Genomic DNA, 17,661 nt, shown 5'->3' on the forward strand with positions numbered 1-17,661 from the left:
TATACAACCAAAGGAAAAAAGATAGATATTATTTTATTCAAGCAACAGTTGTTAATGAAATATTTAGCTAGATTAAAACCTCTAATAAAAGAACCATGCCGTTACATTGGTATTTAGTAAGTATGGGAGTTTTAAGTGGATTTGTTATAAAAAGCCATTAGTAAACAATCTGTGAGTATAATGAACTGAAGTAGCAAATGAGTCTAGTAGATAAGGCCTACTTATAGTGCCATCTTGTGGCATTTTATATAAATAGGCAACTTGTAACTAAAGCAATGGACAAATTCAAGTGGTACATAATTGAGTTCCAGTGATACTCCCAAACTTGGTATTATAAAAGAGAAATTAAATGTGCTTGTTTCCCTCAGGAAGCATATAGTTTGAGAGACTTTTAGAACATTCTGGTGGGGGAGTACCCTTAGAACACAAGTATGCTCTCATTTCACAGATGAGAAGAAGAGCATTAAAAACTACAAAATTTGATCAAGAACTCCCAGTATGTGGTAGTGTGAAGATTAAAATGAGGGACTTCATTCTCTGAATAATGGTTTTTCTGGTCCTTCAGCTAGCTCACATTCTAAAACCGGAGGACCTCCTCATCTAATCAGAGAACTTGAGTTTTTGGTCCTCAACTATGCAGTCAAGGGGTATTAGTTCTAGGAGAATAACTAATGGAAGTTTTGTAATACAGAGTATTCAACCCCCCTCCCTCAATTTAGCATCAATACACAAGTACTTATGTTCATAGGTGAGGAATGTACAAGAAGAATTACCTAATATGCTTGCTTTGCCTATGTTAGTTATAGATTCTCCATAATGTCGGCGTGATAAGACTGGTGAGGTTACAGGGCTCGGTATGGCTGCAATGCCTTCATTCTCTGAAACTGAGGTAGGTTCTTTTGCTGGGTTGAGAAAGCTTGGCTTCATATGCTCATAAGGTAGAGGATTTGAAGTATTGTACCAGTGGATCTGGACAGGTGAAATGTTGCTGTAGTGTTTCAGTATTAATGGTTCTAATCTATAAGCCTTGATTTAAAAAAAATTCAAAGAAACACAACATTAATGCACAGTGCTTGGATTTTGATAAAATGCTTATTCTAATATATTGCATGCTTAAATAGATCTTAATGATGAAATTGTAAGTGGGTATCTCAAACATATATTTATATTTGCTGTTATAGTATGTAGTTGGTCTAATTAATATTACATAATGATGAGATCATAAATAAAAATTGGAGTTAGTCTTGACTAACAGTGTCCATTAACTTGTTTTTCAGAGAAACAGATTTTCATTATGTTCTGATATCATCTATCAATTAGATTTATGTCAATCTCATAAAGCTCAAGTAGTAAATGATGTGGAAATAGAAAATAAGGTCAACTTTTAAATTTTTAGATTTCTTATGAAGCTCAATTTTTAAATAGATTAATATAGTAACAGCACAAAGTAGATGCCAACAAAAGACCACTTGTTTAATGTGAAGAAAGAATGATACAGTAGAAAAGATGTAGCAGCGGAATCTCCAAGCTCATATTCTGATCTCTGTTCCTTATGAACTGTTTGATGCTTGTTAGGTCATTAGGTCTCAGAGCCTCTGTTTCCTGAACTGTAGAAAGGAGGTAACACTTCCTCCCTTATAGGCATGAGAGAAAGAACAGATAATGTCTATAAAAGCTGCTTTGTACAGTTCTGACACACTATTAATAAAAGTGTTAGAAAAAGTCACAGAGGTTGGGGGTGCAGCTCAGTGGTAGAGTGGCCATGGTTCCATCTCCAGCACCAAACAAATAAAACCCCCAAATTTAAGATATACAAAGAAGAAAGCTCAGAGTTCAACTTTGAACTCAAGTTCAAAGAACAGGTAAAATGAATATATATTAATAAAATGCTTACTGTCTAGCTGGGTGTTTTCACATACTTTTTACTTAATCCTAACAATTCTATGAAGTAAAATATGCTCTGCATTAGGAAGTGACTTGGCCAAGATTGTGCAATATGTATTACAATCTAATAACAGACTTGCCTTGTAATACTAATTGAAGTTTATTTGTAGTTTTTCAGTTCCAGTTGAAATTTCTTTTTTCTTTTCTGGTACAGGGGTTTGAACTCAGGACTTCGCACTTGCTAGGCAAGTGCTTTACTTGCTTAAGCCACACCTCCAACTCCCCTACCCCTGGTTCTATTTGCTTTAGTTTGTTTTTCAGGTAGGGTCTTGCACTTTTTCCCTGGGCCAGGCTCAGACCACTATCTTACCTCAACCTCCCATGTAACTGGGATTACAAATGTGTATCATCACAGCTGGCTTTTCTGAGATAGGGTGTTGCTAACTTTTTGCCCGGCTGGCCTTGAACTATGATTTTTCCATCTCTACTCCTGTGTAGCTGGGATTACAGCTGTGTACCACCGTGCCTGGCCTGAAGTTTGTTTCTTAAATATGGCAGTTGTGAGTCTAACATATGGGAGATTTTCTAAGCTTTGAGTGTCATTCCATGTTGTATATATTTGGTTCTAGTAAAGACCCTTCAAAATACTTTTTACAGTTATAAGAAAAACTATTTTTCTGAAAATGAATGCTATTTAAAATAGTTTAATTTATTATTTGTACTTGTTATATTAGGTATTTGTTATTCCTATCTTTGCTCCCAACAGGATTTAAGGACACTATTTATTTATACTGGGGTTTGAAGTCAGAGCTTAGTGCTTGTGAGGCAGGAGCTCTACCACTTGAACCATGCCTCTATCCCTTTTTGTTTTGGTTATTTTTGAGACAGGATCTCTTGCTTTTTGCCCAGGTCAGCATGGACTGCAATACTCCCATTTGATGCTTCCCATCATAGTTGACAGGCATGTACCACCATGCCCAGCTTTTTCTGTTGAGATGGGGGGGGGTCTCATGAACTTTTTTGCTTGAGATGGTCTAGAACTGTGATCCACCTGATCTCAGCTTCCTGTGTAGCTTCAGATATTTAGTTTTGCAGTTCTAGAGAATCAAACCCAGGGTCTCCTCCATGCTAAGCATGCACTCTACCACTGAGCTAGAAGCATTTTTCTTGACTTTTTTTTTTTTTTTTTTTTTTTGTGGAACTGGGATGTGAACTCAGGGATTCATGCTTGCAAAGGAGGCATGCTACATTTTTCCTGTCTTAAAAAAGAAATCTAACTTTGGCTGGATGTGTTGACTCAGGAGGCAAAGACAGGGAGGACTGTTGCTTGAGGCCAGCCCAGGCAAAAAGTTAGCAAGACTCTATCTCAACCAACAGCTGGGAACGGTGGTGCATGCCTGTCATCCCAGCAATGTGGAAAGCATAAATAGGAGGACTGCAGTCCAGGCCAGCTCAGGCAAAAACATGAGACCCTATCGTGAAAAATAACTAAAGCAAAAAGTGGTGGAACACCTGCCTAGCAAGCATAAGACCCTTAGGTTCAAACCCCAGAACTGCCAAAAAACAAAACCCCATCACTTACAACACAAATATAGTAACAAAGGAAAAAAATCCAACTCCAATATTTTACTTTTCTACTGGGCTAAAATAAATGGCTTCATCTTTTCATATTTAATACATATTTGAATATTTTAAAATTTAGAGGATCTATCAAACACATTTCATATTGTAGCATCTTATAGAGAACAAAAGGATTTCAAGATTTATGGTTCTGAAATTACTGCTGTTACAACTGGCTAAGGTTTGAAAGTCCAGCAGACTCCTTATTCTGTAGGAGTAATTGTCCAGGGATAATAGTTTTATATTACGTTCTTATGTTACAAGTACAACTGTTTTATAAACAGATCATCTCTAAGGTATTTTTATTTCACGAACTGTAATGAACCCAGACACAAATGTTTTAAGAACACAAGCTTTTGCAAATATATCAGATAAATGAACTCTTTTTTGTTAATTGAATGGTAACTGGCAAAGTTTCTTATAGAGTCTTTTAGGAACAATTTAATGTTGAGAAAAAATGTTTACATTGCAACTTACTACTGGATCTGTAGGATGAAAAATATTTAGTAACCGGTTACAAATCTCTCTAGGCAAAATATGGTCTTGACTTCCAGTGTTTCCAGGTCGAATGCCACGCAATGCCAAAAACACTGCTAGTGGGGATCCCATACAGAAGAAATTCTCAACCTGAAATGTGAAAGCCATCAGAAGTGTTAGTACTTTCAACAGAATCCAGGCATAATGTATTATATAACTAAACACAAATAATAGAACTATCTCTAAGTATTTGATTTTAATAAGCTTTGTCCAAATGTATTTGCACTATTTGTTAATTATACACCAACCATTAATATTCTAGAATAGTCTGTTTCCAGGAAGAATTTCGTTATTTTTAAATTTACCAGAAGTTGAAGAATGAGAAAGATGACAAGAAGGAAGGGCATTTCATTGTGTTTCTACACACTAATCAAAGATTTACTGAGCTACTATTTTGTGTGAATATGCTAGGTGCTATAATGGGTAAAGACCAGTAAAGTAGAGCTCCTGAGTTTACAATTGTGTGGAGAGGCAGAATAAAATAAATGTTAACACAGGGAAGGATCACCATAAAGAAAGGGAGAAAGGAACAATTCCAACTGAGGTCTCTACAGAGGAGTCAGTGTTTGTAGTGGCCAGTACAAGATGGAAAGGATTTTTACAGTTGAGGTTGGTATATTGGGGCTGGAAAGAATGACAGACCCACATGAAATAGAATAGAGACAGGAAAGTATCTGCCTTATTTGTGAAATAGAAATAGGTAAGACTGAAAAACTAAGTGTGGTGGAAACTACACTCGGAATGATAATATTCAGATCTTTAACTGCCTCACTAGGAAAGCTGGACTTATTTTATAAGTAGCGAGGGAGAACAGAATTTGACCCATAGCTGGTAGTATTTTATAAGTAGCGAGGGAGAACAGAATTTGACGCATAGCTGGTAGTAGTGTGTGGATGAATTAGAAAATTGAGAGACTGTTGACTCTGAGAAATATTTAGAAATCTAAATATTTAAAGAGGTGAGGGAAGAGATAGGCTCAACTAAGGCAGGACAAGTTTTTCCATTCATAATGGGAAAGTGAGAGGGTAGAGTGGAATCAACATGATTGAATGGACATGGGGATGAGAAATGGGTCAGAAAGAACTCACAAGATTTGGGTCTGGATGCCTGGGAGGATAGTGGTTTTATTAATTCTAATAGAAAACTCTAGGCAGATTCTTTTTTTTTTCCCCGCACATTAGTGTGAGATATCTATAACATATAATATGTAGCTGAAAGTTTAGAGTAATTTAGAGTGTACAGAATTGGGTACATCTAAATCTATGTCTCACCATCATAGAAGTGGCATGTAAAACCAAGAAAATGAGTAAGCTTGCCTATGAAGTACACAGAGCAAGAGGAGGGCTGGACACAAAATGAGGAGTAATGTCTGTAGTTAATTAGAAGGTGGAAGGGGAGCTACAAAAGGAAGAGTAAAAGAAGAAAGAGAATCAGGATCAAGTGGTATCATGGAAGCCAAGTGAAGAGAGAATTTCAAGAAAAACAGGGTGGGTAACAGCACTGGATTACATATAGAAAGTAATACCTCTCCCTCCTAAGTCTACCCTACTTCTACTATGCCCCTCTTTGATGAATAAGATCCCAAATTTATCCTTCCCTCTCACTCCCAACATCCAATAAGTCACTCTAACAGATTTTAACTCCAACACGTAACCTCGTCACCTGCCATGCAAACTATGTTGTGACAGTATCCTTGCCTTCAATTTTAGATACCTTTAAATCCAGAGTCCACAAGACTCTGGAGTAATTTTTTAAAAAATGAAAATACATATATTTATTTTTGAATAACTATATAGATTTTGGTCTGATAAAAATTTAAAGGATTGGGTGATTTCAAAATGGCTGAAGAAAATTAACTTGTATAAATAAAAATTAAACCTAAAAGCATTTAATTTGATCATGCAGCAGAAGGAGACCTAATTATACTGCATAAGTTCTAGTTATGTGTATTGAATCTTGAGATGCTAGTAGACTTAATGGGTCATACTCAACTCTTCAGCAAAAAATTCATGAAAGAGTTTACTTTTTCTACATGATCAGTTCTATATATTTATTATTAATTATATATAATAATGATGGTAGAGCTATAACTCAAATTCTAGATCAGGATAACGTCAAAGACCAAGCTCTTTAAATGTATGTTATAACTTTATCATATATTTTAAAATGTAGTATCAGTTAAAGGAAAAAAAACTTTGTAGACCACAGAGATTGAGTCAATAAAAAATTCCATAAAAAATCTGGGGTTGTGAATGTAGCTCAGTGGTAGAACACATAAGACTAGCATGTGCAAGGCCCTGAGTTCAGTCCCTAGCACTGTATCAAACTGGGCAGGGTGGAGCACATCTCTGATCCCAGCACTTGGGAGCCTGAGGCAATCTGATCATGAGTTTAAGGTCACCATGGGCCACAAAGTGAGTTCCAGGACAGCCTGGGCAACAGAGCAAGACCCGATCTCAAAAACAAACAAACAGGTAAAAATTTTTGTATCATTCCACATTTTAACCTTTACAAGTTCTTGTGATATAAGAAACGTATTTCAAGAACAGGTGATATAGTACGCTAGACATGAGCATATACTCAACAGGAAATGAGAATTAGGAAACTTAGGACGTCTTCCATTTACTGTGTCCTTTTCCAAGAGTGTACCCAGTGTTGACATTTCCCACCTTATCTCTTCCTAAATCACTGCTTTCAACAGGTCATTCTGATGACCAAAATTCAGAAAAGCTTCCCCACTGCCCATCTCAAATCTAAGTCCTTACTTCCAGTTCTTCTTGTTCTCTCATGGCTCCCTTGCTGAGCCCTAAAACTTCAGCCCAACTGACCCATGTTGGGCTTTTGTCATCATATACTTTTTATTGACTGAAATAACAGCCCTGGAATCACTGCTGATTCCAGGTATTTCCATACTTTTTTTTGTCTTACCACTGACCAAAATATTTGTTAATTCTAAATATTAAGTATTTTCCGGATCTGTCTCAACTTTTCTTTCCTGCTACTCTAGATTATTTGGTGTTTCCTGAGGCACCATGAAGTTCCTTCCACCATACCTTTATTTAATACCATTCCTTTTACATAGAATAGCATTTCTTCTTCTTTCACTTGGCCAAATCTAATCTACTGAGATAAAGTACAAATGTCATTCCTTAAAACCTTCCTCTTTTGTGCATGTATCATTCTGTGTACTGCTAACGACACCAGTAATACTGTGTTATATATCCTGAGGGCTAGGGAACCATCCATTCTTTTCTTTGTAGAACCCAGAAACTAACAGTATCCAACACACAGTATGTGTTCAATAACCATTCATAATTAAATTTTCATTCACATCATAACATCATGTTTTAAGTGCTTAAAAAATAATGAAAGACTCACCACTTGTTCCTTACCTTAAATTTTAAGGCAGGTGTCTGTGTTATGGATGACGCCTTCAATCCATGCAGCCGTTCTTCTATTTCCCTCAGCCTAGGAAGTGGTATAGGATTGCATAATGCACATATTTATAATTCATTATAAATAAGCACTGTATTAGAGTTTATTAGACCTTATAAAGAAATGATGATCCATTACCAATTCTCAAATTAATCTCTGTTGATAATATTTAACAAATGCACTGATGCACTACACAAAGTCTATGAAAATCTACAACACAATAAGTATAACTACTCCTCACTATACCTGCTGTTAATAGCCTTTTCTTCTTCCAGTGTGGGGACTGAACTCAGAGCCTTACACATGCTAAACAAATGTCCTACCACTGACCTACACCCTCAGCCCAGTTTTTGTTTTTTCTTTTTAGTAAAAATGCTTCTTAGTACATATGCAAGCATATATAAATATCTTTAAGAATTACATCAAATATTTTATACTGTCTTGTTCATTCTTTTTTCATTCATTCATTTTTTAAACTAGGATTTGAACTCATGCCTTGCGTTTGCTAGACAGGCACTCTACCGCTTGTGTCATGCCCCCAGCTCTTTTTGCTTTAATTATTTTTTGAATAGGGTCTTGTGTTTATGCCCAGGTGGGCCTGGCTGGTCATCCTCCTATTTATGCTTCCTGTGTAGCTGAGATGACAGGTATGCATCATCATGCCTGGCTTATTGACTGAGAAGTAGTTCTGTGAAATTTTGGCCCAGGCTGGCCTTGCATCCTGATCCTCCTGATCTCAGTCTTACAAATAGCTGAGATGACAGGTGCGCATCACTACACTCAGTTCTTGGTTGAGATGGGGGTCTTGTGAACTTTTTGCCTGGATTGGCTTCCAATCACGATCTTCCCAATCTTAACTTTCCAAGCAGCTAGGACTATAGGCCTGAGCCACTGGCACATGGCTTTTATCCACTTACATTTAATAAACAAGGAACTAAGTTTTTTTTTTTTTCCCAAAAAGGTATAATTCAATTTCTAAGCTTTGTCTTTTAGTAAGTCAAAATTTTAGTTAATTAACTCAGCTGTTTTATGTAATGCTAAACTATCAGAAGAAGTGATTTGTCAGAATTGACACATGTAGTTGTGTCACTAAGAGGACCAAAAAAATGAGCCATGTAACTATAAATGAAGATAGGAATGTGGCAAAGAATTAAAAGATAGTACAAGCAGGGCAACAATGATGAAATAATAATAAAAAATCTGTTTATAATTACATAGCATGTAATTATGTTTACAGACAACATGCAAAAATACATTTGCCAAGAAATATACGAAGGGTTTTAAAACTATTTCTGAAATAATAAGGATACATAAAACTATCAATGAATGAAAACTAGCAAACATTTTCAATATGGGCTTTATGCATTGTCCCAGCTTTGATTAAGTTTTAGTTGTCAATCCTGACAAACTGTGACTGAAGACAGAAGGAGTATAAGGAGGAAAATGAAACTATTTTGTGCTATAGAAAAATGCATGTGATTAGCACAGAAATTAATAGTCTCCAGCTTGATTAGGCATGTTATCTAGTAATCTTTGAACCCTGAACCATGCATTAGTTCTTCACCATAAAAATCTTAAAAGTTTTCTCCTATGAGGTCTAGTAATTCCATAAAGACATTTTAAATCTTTCAAAAGACTACGCTACTTTACCGTCGTTTTGTTATATAGAGTTCATCAAGAAGATGTCGTTCTTCATAACTCATCCACCTTTCATCAGGCAACTCTTCTTCCTTCTGCAGCAATTGTTCATAGAGTCGAACTGGATTCCAGCCAGTCATTATGTCATAAGTGATTACACATCCCAAGGAATGGGACACTATTGAGACTTTACCCCCTTTTTCTTCAAAGTCTGGATTCCGAGAACAGAAAAGGGAATATAATCGATTCAGCTCTTGCTGAAGGCCTTTAACTAGCTGTTTGAAATAAGAAAATATTACATTAGTTATCACTGAGTGCTTTAAGCTTTACTTCTAAACTCAAGAAAAATAAACACAACTTAGGTTTATATACTTAGGTTGTTAGTATAAGTATATAATCATGTACACGTAGGTTATTAGAATGAACTCAAGTGCATTAAAATCTTGCAGGAAATGAAGTTACATATAATAATATTAAAATCCACATCATCACTATAGACTATATAGGCAGATACCACTCACAAAGACCCTTTTGTAGGCCAGAAGTCAACCACATGAATCAGCAGTTCTGTAGATTAAAAAAAGCTCCATGCACATTCCAAGTATGCCCCTGGAAATTTTGTCTCCACTGTAACTTACCCCTATGCAATTCCTAATTTTTATACCTTGTAGTTTTTAGTCATAACAAGTTATAGAAAATGAATATCTGAGTTTACAAGCATATTAACATATTATATACGTTATGTAGTTAGAGTAATGCAAATAAAAGATCAACTGTATGACTAAAACTGTATGAAAAAGCTAATGTTGATCTACTTGATACTTCAAAATCCCCATTAAAGTTGGTGATATAAATGAGTAAAAAGTTGATTTCTATGTGTGAAAGCAGGGCTTTTTAACTTTAGGGTTACTTATACAGCAAGTTATCTTTTTTTAAAAAATTTTTATTTTATTCTTATGTACATACAATGTTTGGGTCATTTCTCCCCCCTTCCCCCTGCTCCCTCCCTTATGCCCCCTTATCCCACCTTATCTCTTGCTACCCGGCAGAAACTATTCTGCCCTTATCTCTAATTTTGTTGAAGAGAGAGTATAAGCAATAATAGGAAGGAACAAGGGTTTTTGCTAGTTGAGATAAGGACGGCTATACAGGGAGTTGACTCGCATTGATTTCCTGTGTGTGGGTGTTACCTTCTAGGTTAATTCTTTTTGATCTAACCTTTTCTCTAGTTCCTGGTCCCCTTCTCCTATTGGCCTCAGTTGCTTTCAAATATCTGCTTTAGTTTCTCTGCGTTGAGGGCAACAAATGCTGTCTGGTTTTTTGGGTGTCTTACCTATCCTCATACCTCCCTTGTGTGCTCTCGCTTTATCATGTGATCAAAGTCCAATCTCCTTGTTCTGTTTGCCCTTGATCTAATGTCCGCTTATGAGGGAGAACATACAATTTTTGGTCTTTTGGGCCAGGCTAACCTCACTTAGAATGATGTTCTCCAATTCCATCCATTTACCTGTGAATGGTAATATTTCGTTCTTCATGGCTGCATAAAATTCCATTGTGTATAAATACCACATTTTCTTAATCCATTCGTCAGTGGTGGGGCATCTTGGCTGTTTCCATAACTTGGCTATTGTGAATAGTGCTGCAATAAACATGGGTATGCAGGTGCCTCTGGAGTAGCCTGTGTCACAGTCTTTTGGGTATATCCCCAAGAGTGGTATTGCTGGATCATATGGTAGATCTATGTTTAGATTTTTAAGTAGTCTCCAAATTTTTTTCCAGAGTGGTTGTACTAGTTTACGTTCCCACCAACAGTGTAAGAGGGTTCCTTTTTTCCCCGCATCCTCGCCAACACCTGTTGTTGGTGGTGTTGTTAATGATGGCTATTTTAACAGGGGTGAGGTGGAATCTTAGTGTGGTTTTAATTTGCATTTCCTTTATTGCTAAAGATGGTGGGCATTTTTTCATGTGTTTTTTTGGCCATTTGAATTTCTTCTTTTGAGAAAGTTCTGTTTAGTTCACGTGCCCATTTCTTTATTGGTTCATTAGTTTTGGGAGAATTTAGTTTTTTGAGTTCCCTATATATTCTGGTTATCAGTCCTTTGTCTGATGTGTAGCTGACAAATATTTCTCCCACTCTGTGGGTGTTCTCTTCAGTTTAGAGACCATTTCTTTTGTTGAGCAGAAGCTTTTTAGTTTTATGAAGTCCCATTTATCTATGCTATCTCTTAGTTGCTGAGCTGCTGGGGTTCCATTGAGAAAGTTCTTGTCTATACCTATTAATTCCAGAGTAGTTCCTACTCTTTCCTGTACCAACTTTAGAGTTTGGGGTCTGATATTAAGATCCTTGATCCATTTTGAGTTAATCTTGGTATAGGGTGATATACATGGATCTAGTTTCAGCTTTTTGCAGATTGCTAACCAGTTTTCCCAGCAGTTTTTGTTGAAGAGGCTGTATTTTCTCCATCGTATATTTTTAGCACCTTTGTCAAAGACAAGTTGGTTATAGTTGTGTGACTTCATATCTGGGTCCTCTATTCTGTTCCACTGGTCTTCATGTCTGTTTTTGTGCCAGTACCATGCTGTTTTTATTGTTATTGCTTTGTAATATAGTTTGAAGTCAGGTATCGTGATACCTCTAGCATTGTTCTTTTGACTGAGTATTGCCTTGGCTATTCGTGGCCTCCTGTGTTTCCATATAAATTTCACGGTAGATTTTTCAATCTCTTTAATGAATGTCATTGGGATTTTGACGGGAATTGCATTAAACATGTAGATTACTTTTGGGAGTACAGACATTTTTATTATGTTGATTCTACCAATCCATGAACATGGGAGATCTCTTCACTTTCTATAGTCTTCCTCAGCAAGTTATCTTAGTAACTTTTCTTGTAAAACTACTTTCTTTGAAATTAAATTTAAAAATATTACTGTAATATCCCATAAAATCAAAAGAATAAGGTTCTCTTGTTATTTAAACTCTTATCAGTCCCTGACCTGAGTGCTTACTTCTATTTGGTCATACACTTTCAATTTCTCATATTAAGGACTCTTTATTAAGCCAGCTGCTACTCTGACAAAGAATATTTGTTTACTTCTACTTTTAATCTTGATATTATGTCTCAAGAGGCAACTAACCAGCATCTTTTACTGAACATTCTTCACCTGCTGACATAAACTGACAACCACTTGAGCACTTTATGATTGGCAAGGTCACAGTGACATGAATGAAGGCATGACATTCTCTCTGTTGACGTCTCAGTGCTCCATAATGCAAAACCTAAGGATAATTAAAGCTACTGAAACCATGCATCATTGTGTGATGAAATATGTTCAGCCAATGAAGAAAGAGATGAGCTGGTAACATGTGGAAGGATAATAAGGTGCCTTTCCTCTTAAGGAGTTTTACTTTAACTGGATATTTTATGTTTCCTCCCCCTTAGGAAAAGAAAACAAATTGCATACTTTAATGCAGTGGTTCTCCAATTTTCAACATATGTCAGAATCACCTGGAGGGCCTATTTAATACAGATGGCTAGGCTTTATCCCAGAGTTCCTGATTCAGAGGTTCTGAGATGGAGCCTGGCAATTTACATTTGTGACAAGTTCCCAGAAAATGCTGCTGCTGCTGGCCTGGGGACCATACTTTAGGAACTATAATATGCCTGCCTTACTTGTGGCTTTATTACATATGGTTTTGACCAAGCGTGGCCAAAAAATATTAACAAATTTCAAGAAACAGTTTTTTAATTGCTGTGTGTGGATTACACAGTTCAGTTGATATGCAGAAGCTCTCGGGCAGTCCCATGTTATTGAGTTGTGTTTAAAGTGTTGTGCGATCTGAATGTTTCTCTGTTCTTAATTTTGTGAAAATAATGCCTCCACCAAAGCAAATGGAGCTCCAAAAAGTGAGGTAAAAGTTATGGTAATCTTCTTAAGGCAGAAAAGGCGTACAATATGCTGACTTTAAGTGATAAGTGAAAATTTTAGATTTGTTAAAAGGTGACATGTTTTTAGTATAAGTTAGGCGGGATTATGGGAAAAATGAATCAAGCATTCACAGTGTAGTACTGAACTCTATGTACCTTGAGCGTTCATAGCTTTTCTTCAATGGCGGTACCAACGCTCTATTGTACTAATTCAGTAAATGCACAGAGAAATCTTCTAAGACTTGCATTGCAGGTAAAACTCTGAAGTAGTTTAAGGAGTGTGCAGTGTAATATGAAAGTGCATGGGGTTTGTTCACAGGGAGCTGTAATATAATGTTTTGGATCTGGCTTTCATAAACATTACAAATCCTTAAGATTTTGGAGGTTCAGAAAAATCTAATGCTTAGATAAAATAAATTCCTTTAGAAGTGACACTTAATGGTTTTTATTTATTTATTTTTTGGGTGGCTTTGGGATTGAACCCAGGGCCTTGCACATGTTATGTACGTGCTCTACCACCAAGCAACAGTTCCAGCTCCATAGTTTACATTTTTGAAGGCCTTGATTTTAAGACTCATACTGTGTAAAGCTAGAAGCACTAAAAGGTATAAACTTCAGTACTCTGGCTGAAAAGTATCCAACCTTTTGTTTTTAAAAAGTACATAAAGCACATCACCCTACCAATGACTGACCTGTTTCATTTTCAAAGATTTTAAAGCATCCTTCACTATACCAGGCCTTCATTAATCTGACAATCATATACATCTGAATAAGAAAACAAGGTCTTGGTCTATTATTAAATAGACCAAAAAAGTCTATTTGATAATAAAAGATTTCACCAGAGAATGGGATAAAGTGCATGTTCCTGAAGGGGTGACGATTTTGACTGTTTTAATAATTACATCCTAAAAAATGGTCATTGTATTTCCTTATGAGAACATATCTAGATATGGTGGCATTTTCGACCTTTGCCTATAGCTTACATTTACATGAACATCTATGGCTAAACATGATTGAGAAAGCCAACTTTTTAAATGGCTTCAAGCTACCTCGAAATGTTTCCATAACTCATCCACTTGACAGCAAAAGGGAGAAATTCGCTTCTACATTGTATCCATAAAGCTTATTGTGACTTTTCTTCCTTTTTCCCCTTTCCAATCCAATTATATTCTCCCACCTAGGATCCTTTCTTGAGCAAGTATATTCATTTGTGCTAAGATTATTGATACACCCTGTGATCTTTATTAGCTCTACAGTATGATGTAATTGATTCAGGGAACCTTTTATATAGTAGGCACTGGGTGGCTTTTCAAAGGTTTAAAACAGTTTCTAATTCTTATAACCACTGCTCAAGGGCTAAAATTTATGAAGAGAATCAACTAAAGGGAGAACCCCTGCAACCATCAGTTTCAAGAGGGAAACCAAACACACAAATATGGCTGAGTAATAAACTTAGTCCTTGTCCTTCTCCTTGCTTCAAGAAATTTTAATGAAAGTTATTTAATCATATAGATGAGTTAAATAATTTTCAAATAACAATGATAAGATATGGCCATGACAATTCTCTTTATAATTCTTTGTTTTTGAAAGTCATTGAAAAGAAAATTTTAGATATACATTTCTCTGGATTTCTTATTATTGTAGGGTTGAAGGAAGAACCAAAGGTTCTCTGATGCTCTAAACTAGTCTGGAATTATTACTTTGTGTGTTTTTTTTAAACCTTGGTCCTCAAAACATATGAGGACTTACTAAGACACCACTCTTTTTCCTTAAGTATAGCTTTTCTGTGATTATTAGCAAATCACTAGTTAGGGATGTTCTCAAGAACATCTCAATCTAATAGTCAAATGGCCTCAGAGGTGACCTAATGTAACTGCTGTGTAAGTAAGAGTCCTTTTAGTCATCTTTCCTAAGTGGTGGCTCAGCATCCACCTCAGTGAGCATCTCCATTTTAAAGTGTGTGTTCATTTCTCTCTCTTTTTTTAAAAGGCAGCTTTGTTACTACAAAGCTCTTCATTACAATAAACAAACATGTTCCTTTCTGGACATTCTACTCGCTGACCCTTATTTTACTTTCTAGAGTTAAAAGAGTAAACCTACTTAAAAACAAACATGGTAGCCTTTGAAATACATAAAGACTAATACATACATAATCATGATTTGAGTGTTCAAGGACCATGATTTGTACTGGGAACTTTATACACATTATTATATCTTTAACATTCATGGCAATCTTCATCACTAGGTATTTCATCCCCATGTTGTAAATGAGGAAATGAGACATTTGATATAAGGTCATACAACAAGTTAAGGGGGTAGTTTTAAATCTGTATGCTTTTGACTCTAGAGGCTCAGAGAAGGGTAGAAAAGGGCTCTTTCAAATGACTACTGAATAAACCAAGCAGATATGACTTACTCTTGATCACTACCTCCCAAGAAAATGCATACTTTCAAATGTTGAATACTGCCTCACATTAAACATGTTACATGGATTTTAATCTGCAGAGTCAACTTTCCTTTTTAATCTGCAGAATCAACTTTCCTTTTTAAAAGAAAGAACAATTTTTGCCCACCTACTAGGTATCCCTTTTGTTCTTTAAAATGCCTCAATCAGTGCTTCCCTGAATTTCCTGATGGTATTCCCTGGGGAACTGTTAAGGATACAATTCAAGCTCCATCTCAGACCAATGAATCAGAATCTCCAGGGCATGTCCCTGGAAAACTATTTTTTTTTTCCACTTCGTATTTTCTTACATGTCTATTTGAAAATAACCTCAAATTTATAAATTGTTGCAAAATAGTACAAAATGCACACATTTATCCTTTATCTACATTCACTTGTTGCATTTTATCCCATTTACTATCATTTGTTCTCTCTGCTCCTATAACAAACACAAAATACACCGTCATAATGTTTCTGGCAACCTATGCTGTGGTCTTTTTACCCCCAATACTTCATCGAATAGTTTGTAAAAGTAGGAATAATTATGACACAGTTGTCAACTTCGTAAGTTTCCTTTGATATTTTATCTAATCCACCATCTATACTCTTAATTTTGTAGTCCTTTATTGCAGCCTCCCTTGGCCACTACGGGATGGGATATAGTGTTTAGTTATATTTCTTTAGCCTCCTTTAATCTGGAACATTTTCCATAGCCATTCTTTGCTTTTATGATACTAATATTTTTAAAGAACACAGTCCCATCCCTACTTTTTAAATTAGAATCTCATTTTGTGTTATTCTAGTAATTACAGTGCTGCATAAGTAATGCTGTGTCGTCCTCTGGGTATTGAGAGGCACATAATGTCCATCTGTCCCTCAGGAATACCCAGTGTAGGTACTGCCTGATTTCTCCTGTGTGTAAGTACTGTTTTTCCTTTAAACCAATGAGCAGTCTATGGGGTTAAATTTTAAGATCATGCAAATGTCTTGCTCCTTATCAATTTAGTGTTTATTGATGGTTTGTGCCTAATCTTCTCTTGCTTGATCCTACCATGATAGCTGTAAGACAATTTTCCAACTCCAAAAATCCTCCTACTCAGCATTTGGCATTCTATTATGGTAAGCAAAGGATCTCCCTTCTTCCCTTTTATCTCACTATTTATAATCAAAATGGATGTAAGATTTTTTTTCATGATTTATAATCCCTTATTGCATAATTCTTATTATAATTACACAAATAAGTAGTAACAATTACTTCACATTTTGGTGTTCAAATTATTCCAGACTTGGCCAGTTGAACTGCTTCTTTGGCTCCTGTGTCCTTGTGACCTGCCCCATTGTTCTTTTAGACATTCCCATACCTTCTATCATAACAAATTGTCCCAGCCCAGTATCAGCCACTTTCATAAGGAGCTCTAGTTTTTCTTAGTGGGAAATAATAGTATTACAGGAAAGAGCTGGGTGCTAGCGTGTTCACTGTAACTGGCGTGTGTTTGCTTCTTGACTATTTCAGGGAACAAGGGTAGGAAATGTATATGTGTGTGTGTGTGTGTTTATATGTGTGTATATATATTCACTTACATATATACACCATACCTATAGGTACTGACATTTTAGAAATCATACCTTCAAATCCAGTCTCCTCCATAGGGCTTTTTTCTGCCTGTAGTTTTAATGAGCACCAAGTTGATTATTCTAATCAGAGATGTTTGGGAAACACTGCTAAGATTGTTAATGAATACAAGTCACAAGTTCTCAGTACTTTTCCATGAAATTCATCTGGACCAAAAGACAAACTAATTTAAAGCATTGGGTATTCCCTTTCTATTCATCAATCCTAGGTATTGGTTCCCTCTTCCTACTGAATATGGTTTCTTCAATTCCATTCTGAGGACAGATATCTTTATAGATATGGGGGCAAAATAGAAAACAACCACTTTCTAGAGGCTGAGTGCAGAGGCTCACACCTGTGTAATCCCAGCTACTTGGGGGGCAGAGATTAGAATTGTGATTTGAGGCCAGCACAGGCAAACACTTAGCCATACCCCATATCTCAACAAACAAGCTGGGCAAGGTGGCATGTGCTTGTGATCCCAGCTTTATCAGCAGGCCATAGGTAGGAGGACTGTGGTTCCAGGCTAGTTTGAACAAAAAAAAAGGCAAGACTCTATCTGAAAA

The 17,661-nt window shown here is 36.1% G+C and overlaps 1 protein-coding gene across 8 annotated transcripts in view; it reads right to left on the reverse strand.

Moving 5' to 3' along the window:
* Ddhd1 (DDHD domain containing 1) overlaps positions 1–17,661 on the reverse strand; it is a 74,346-nt gene that overhangs the window by 8,848 nt on the left and 47,837 nt on the right. For all 8 annotated transcript variants that reach the window (XM_020172177.2, XM_074067957.1, XM_020172178.2 and 5 more), the window contains 4 exons: positions 9,127–9,389; positions 7,434–7,509; positions 3,982–4,131; positions 774–1,026 (listed from right to left, as the gene is read on the reverse strand). In XM_020172177.2, the coding sequence (XP_020027766.1) occupies positions 774–1,026; positions 3,982–4,131; positions 7,434–7,509; positions 9,127–9,389 (742 nt within the window). The remainder of the gene's footprint in view (positions 1–773; positions 1,027–3,981; positions 4,132–7,433; positions 7,510–9,126; positions 9,390–17,661) is intronic.

Source organism: Castor canadensis, chromosome 3 (assembly GCF_047511655.1).
Source record: "Castor canadensis chromosome 3, mCasCan1.hap1v2, whole genome shotgun sequence".
Taxonomy (NCBI): domain Eukaryota; kingdom Metazoa; phylum Chordata; class Mammalia; order Rodentia; family Castoridae; genus Castor; species Castor canadensis.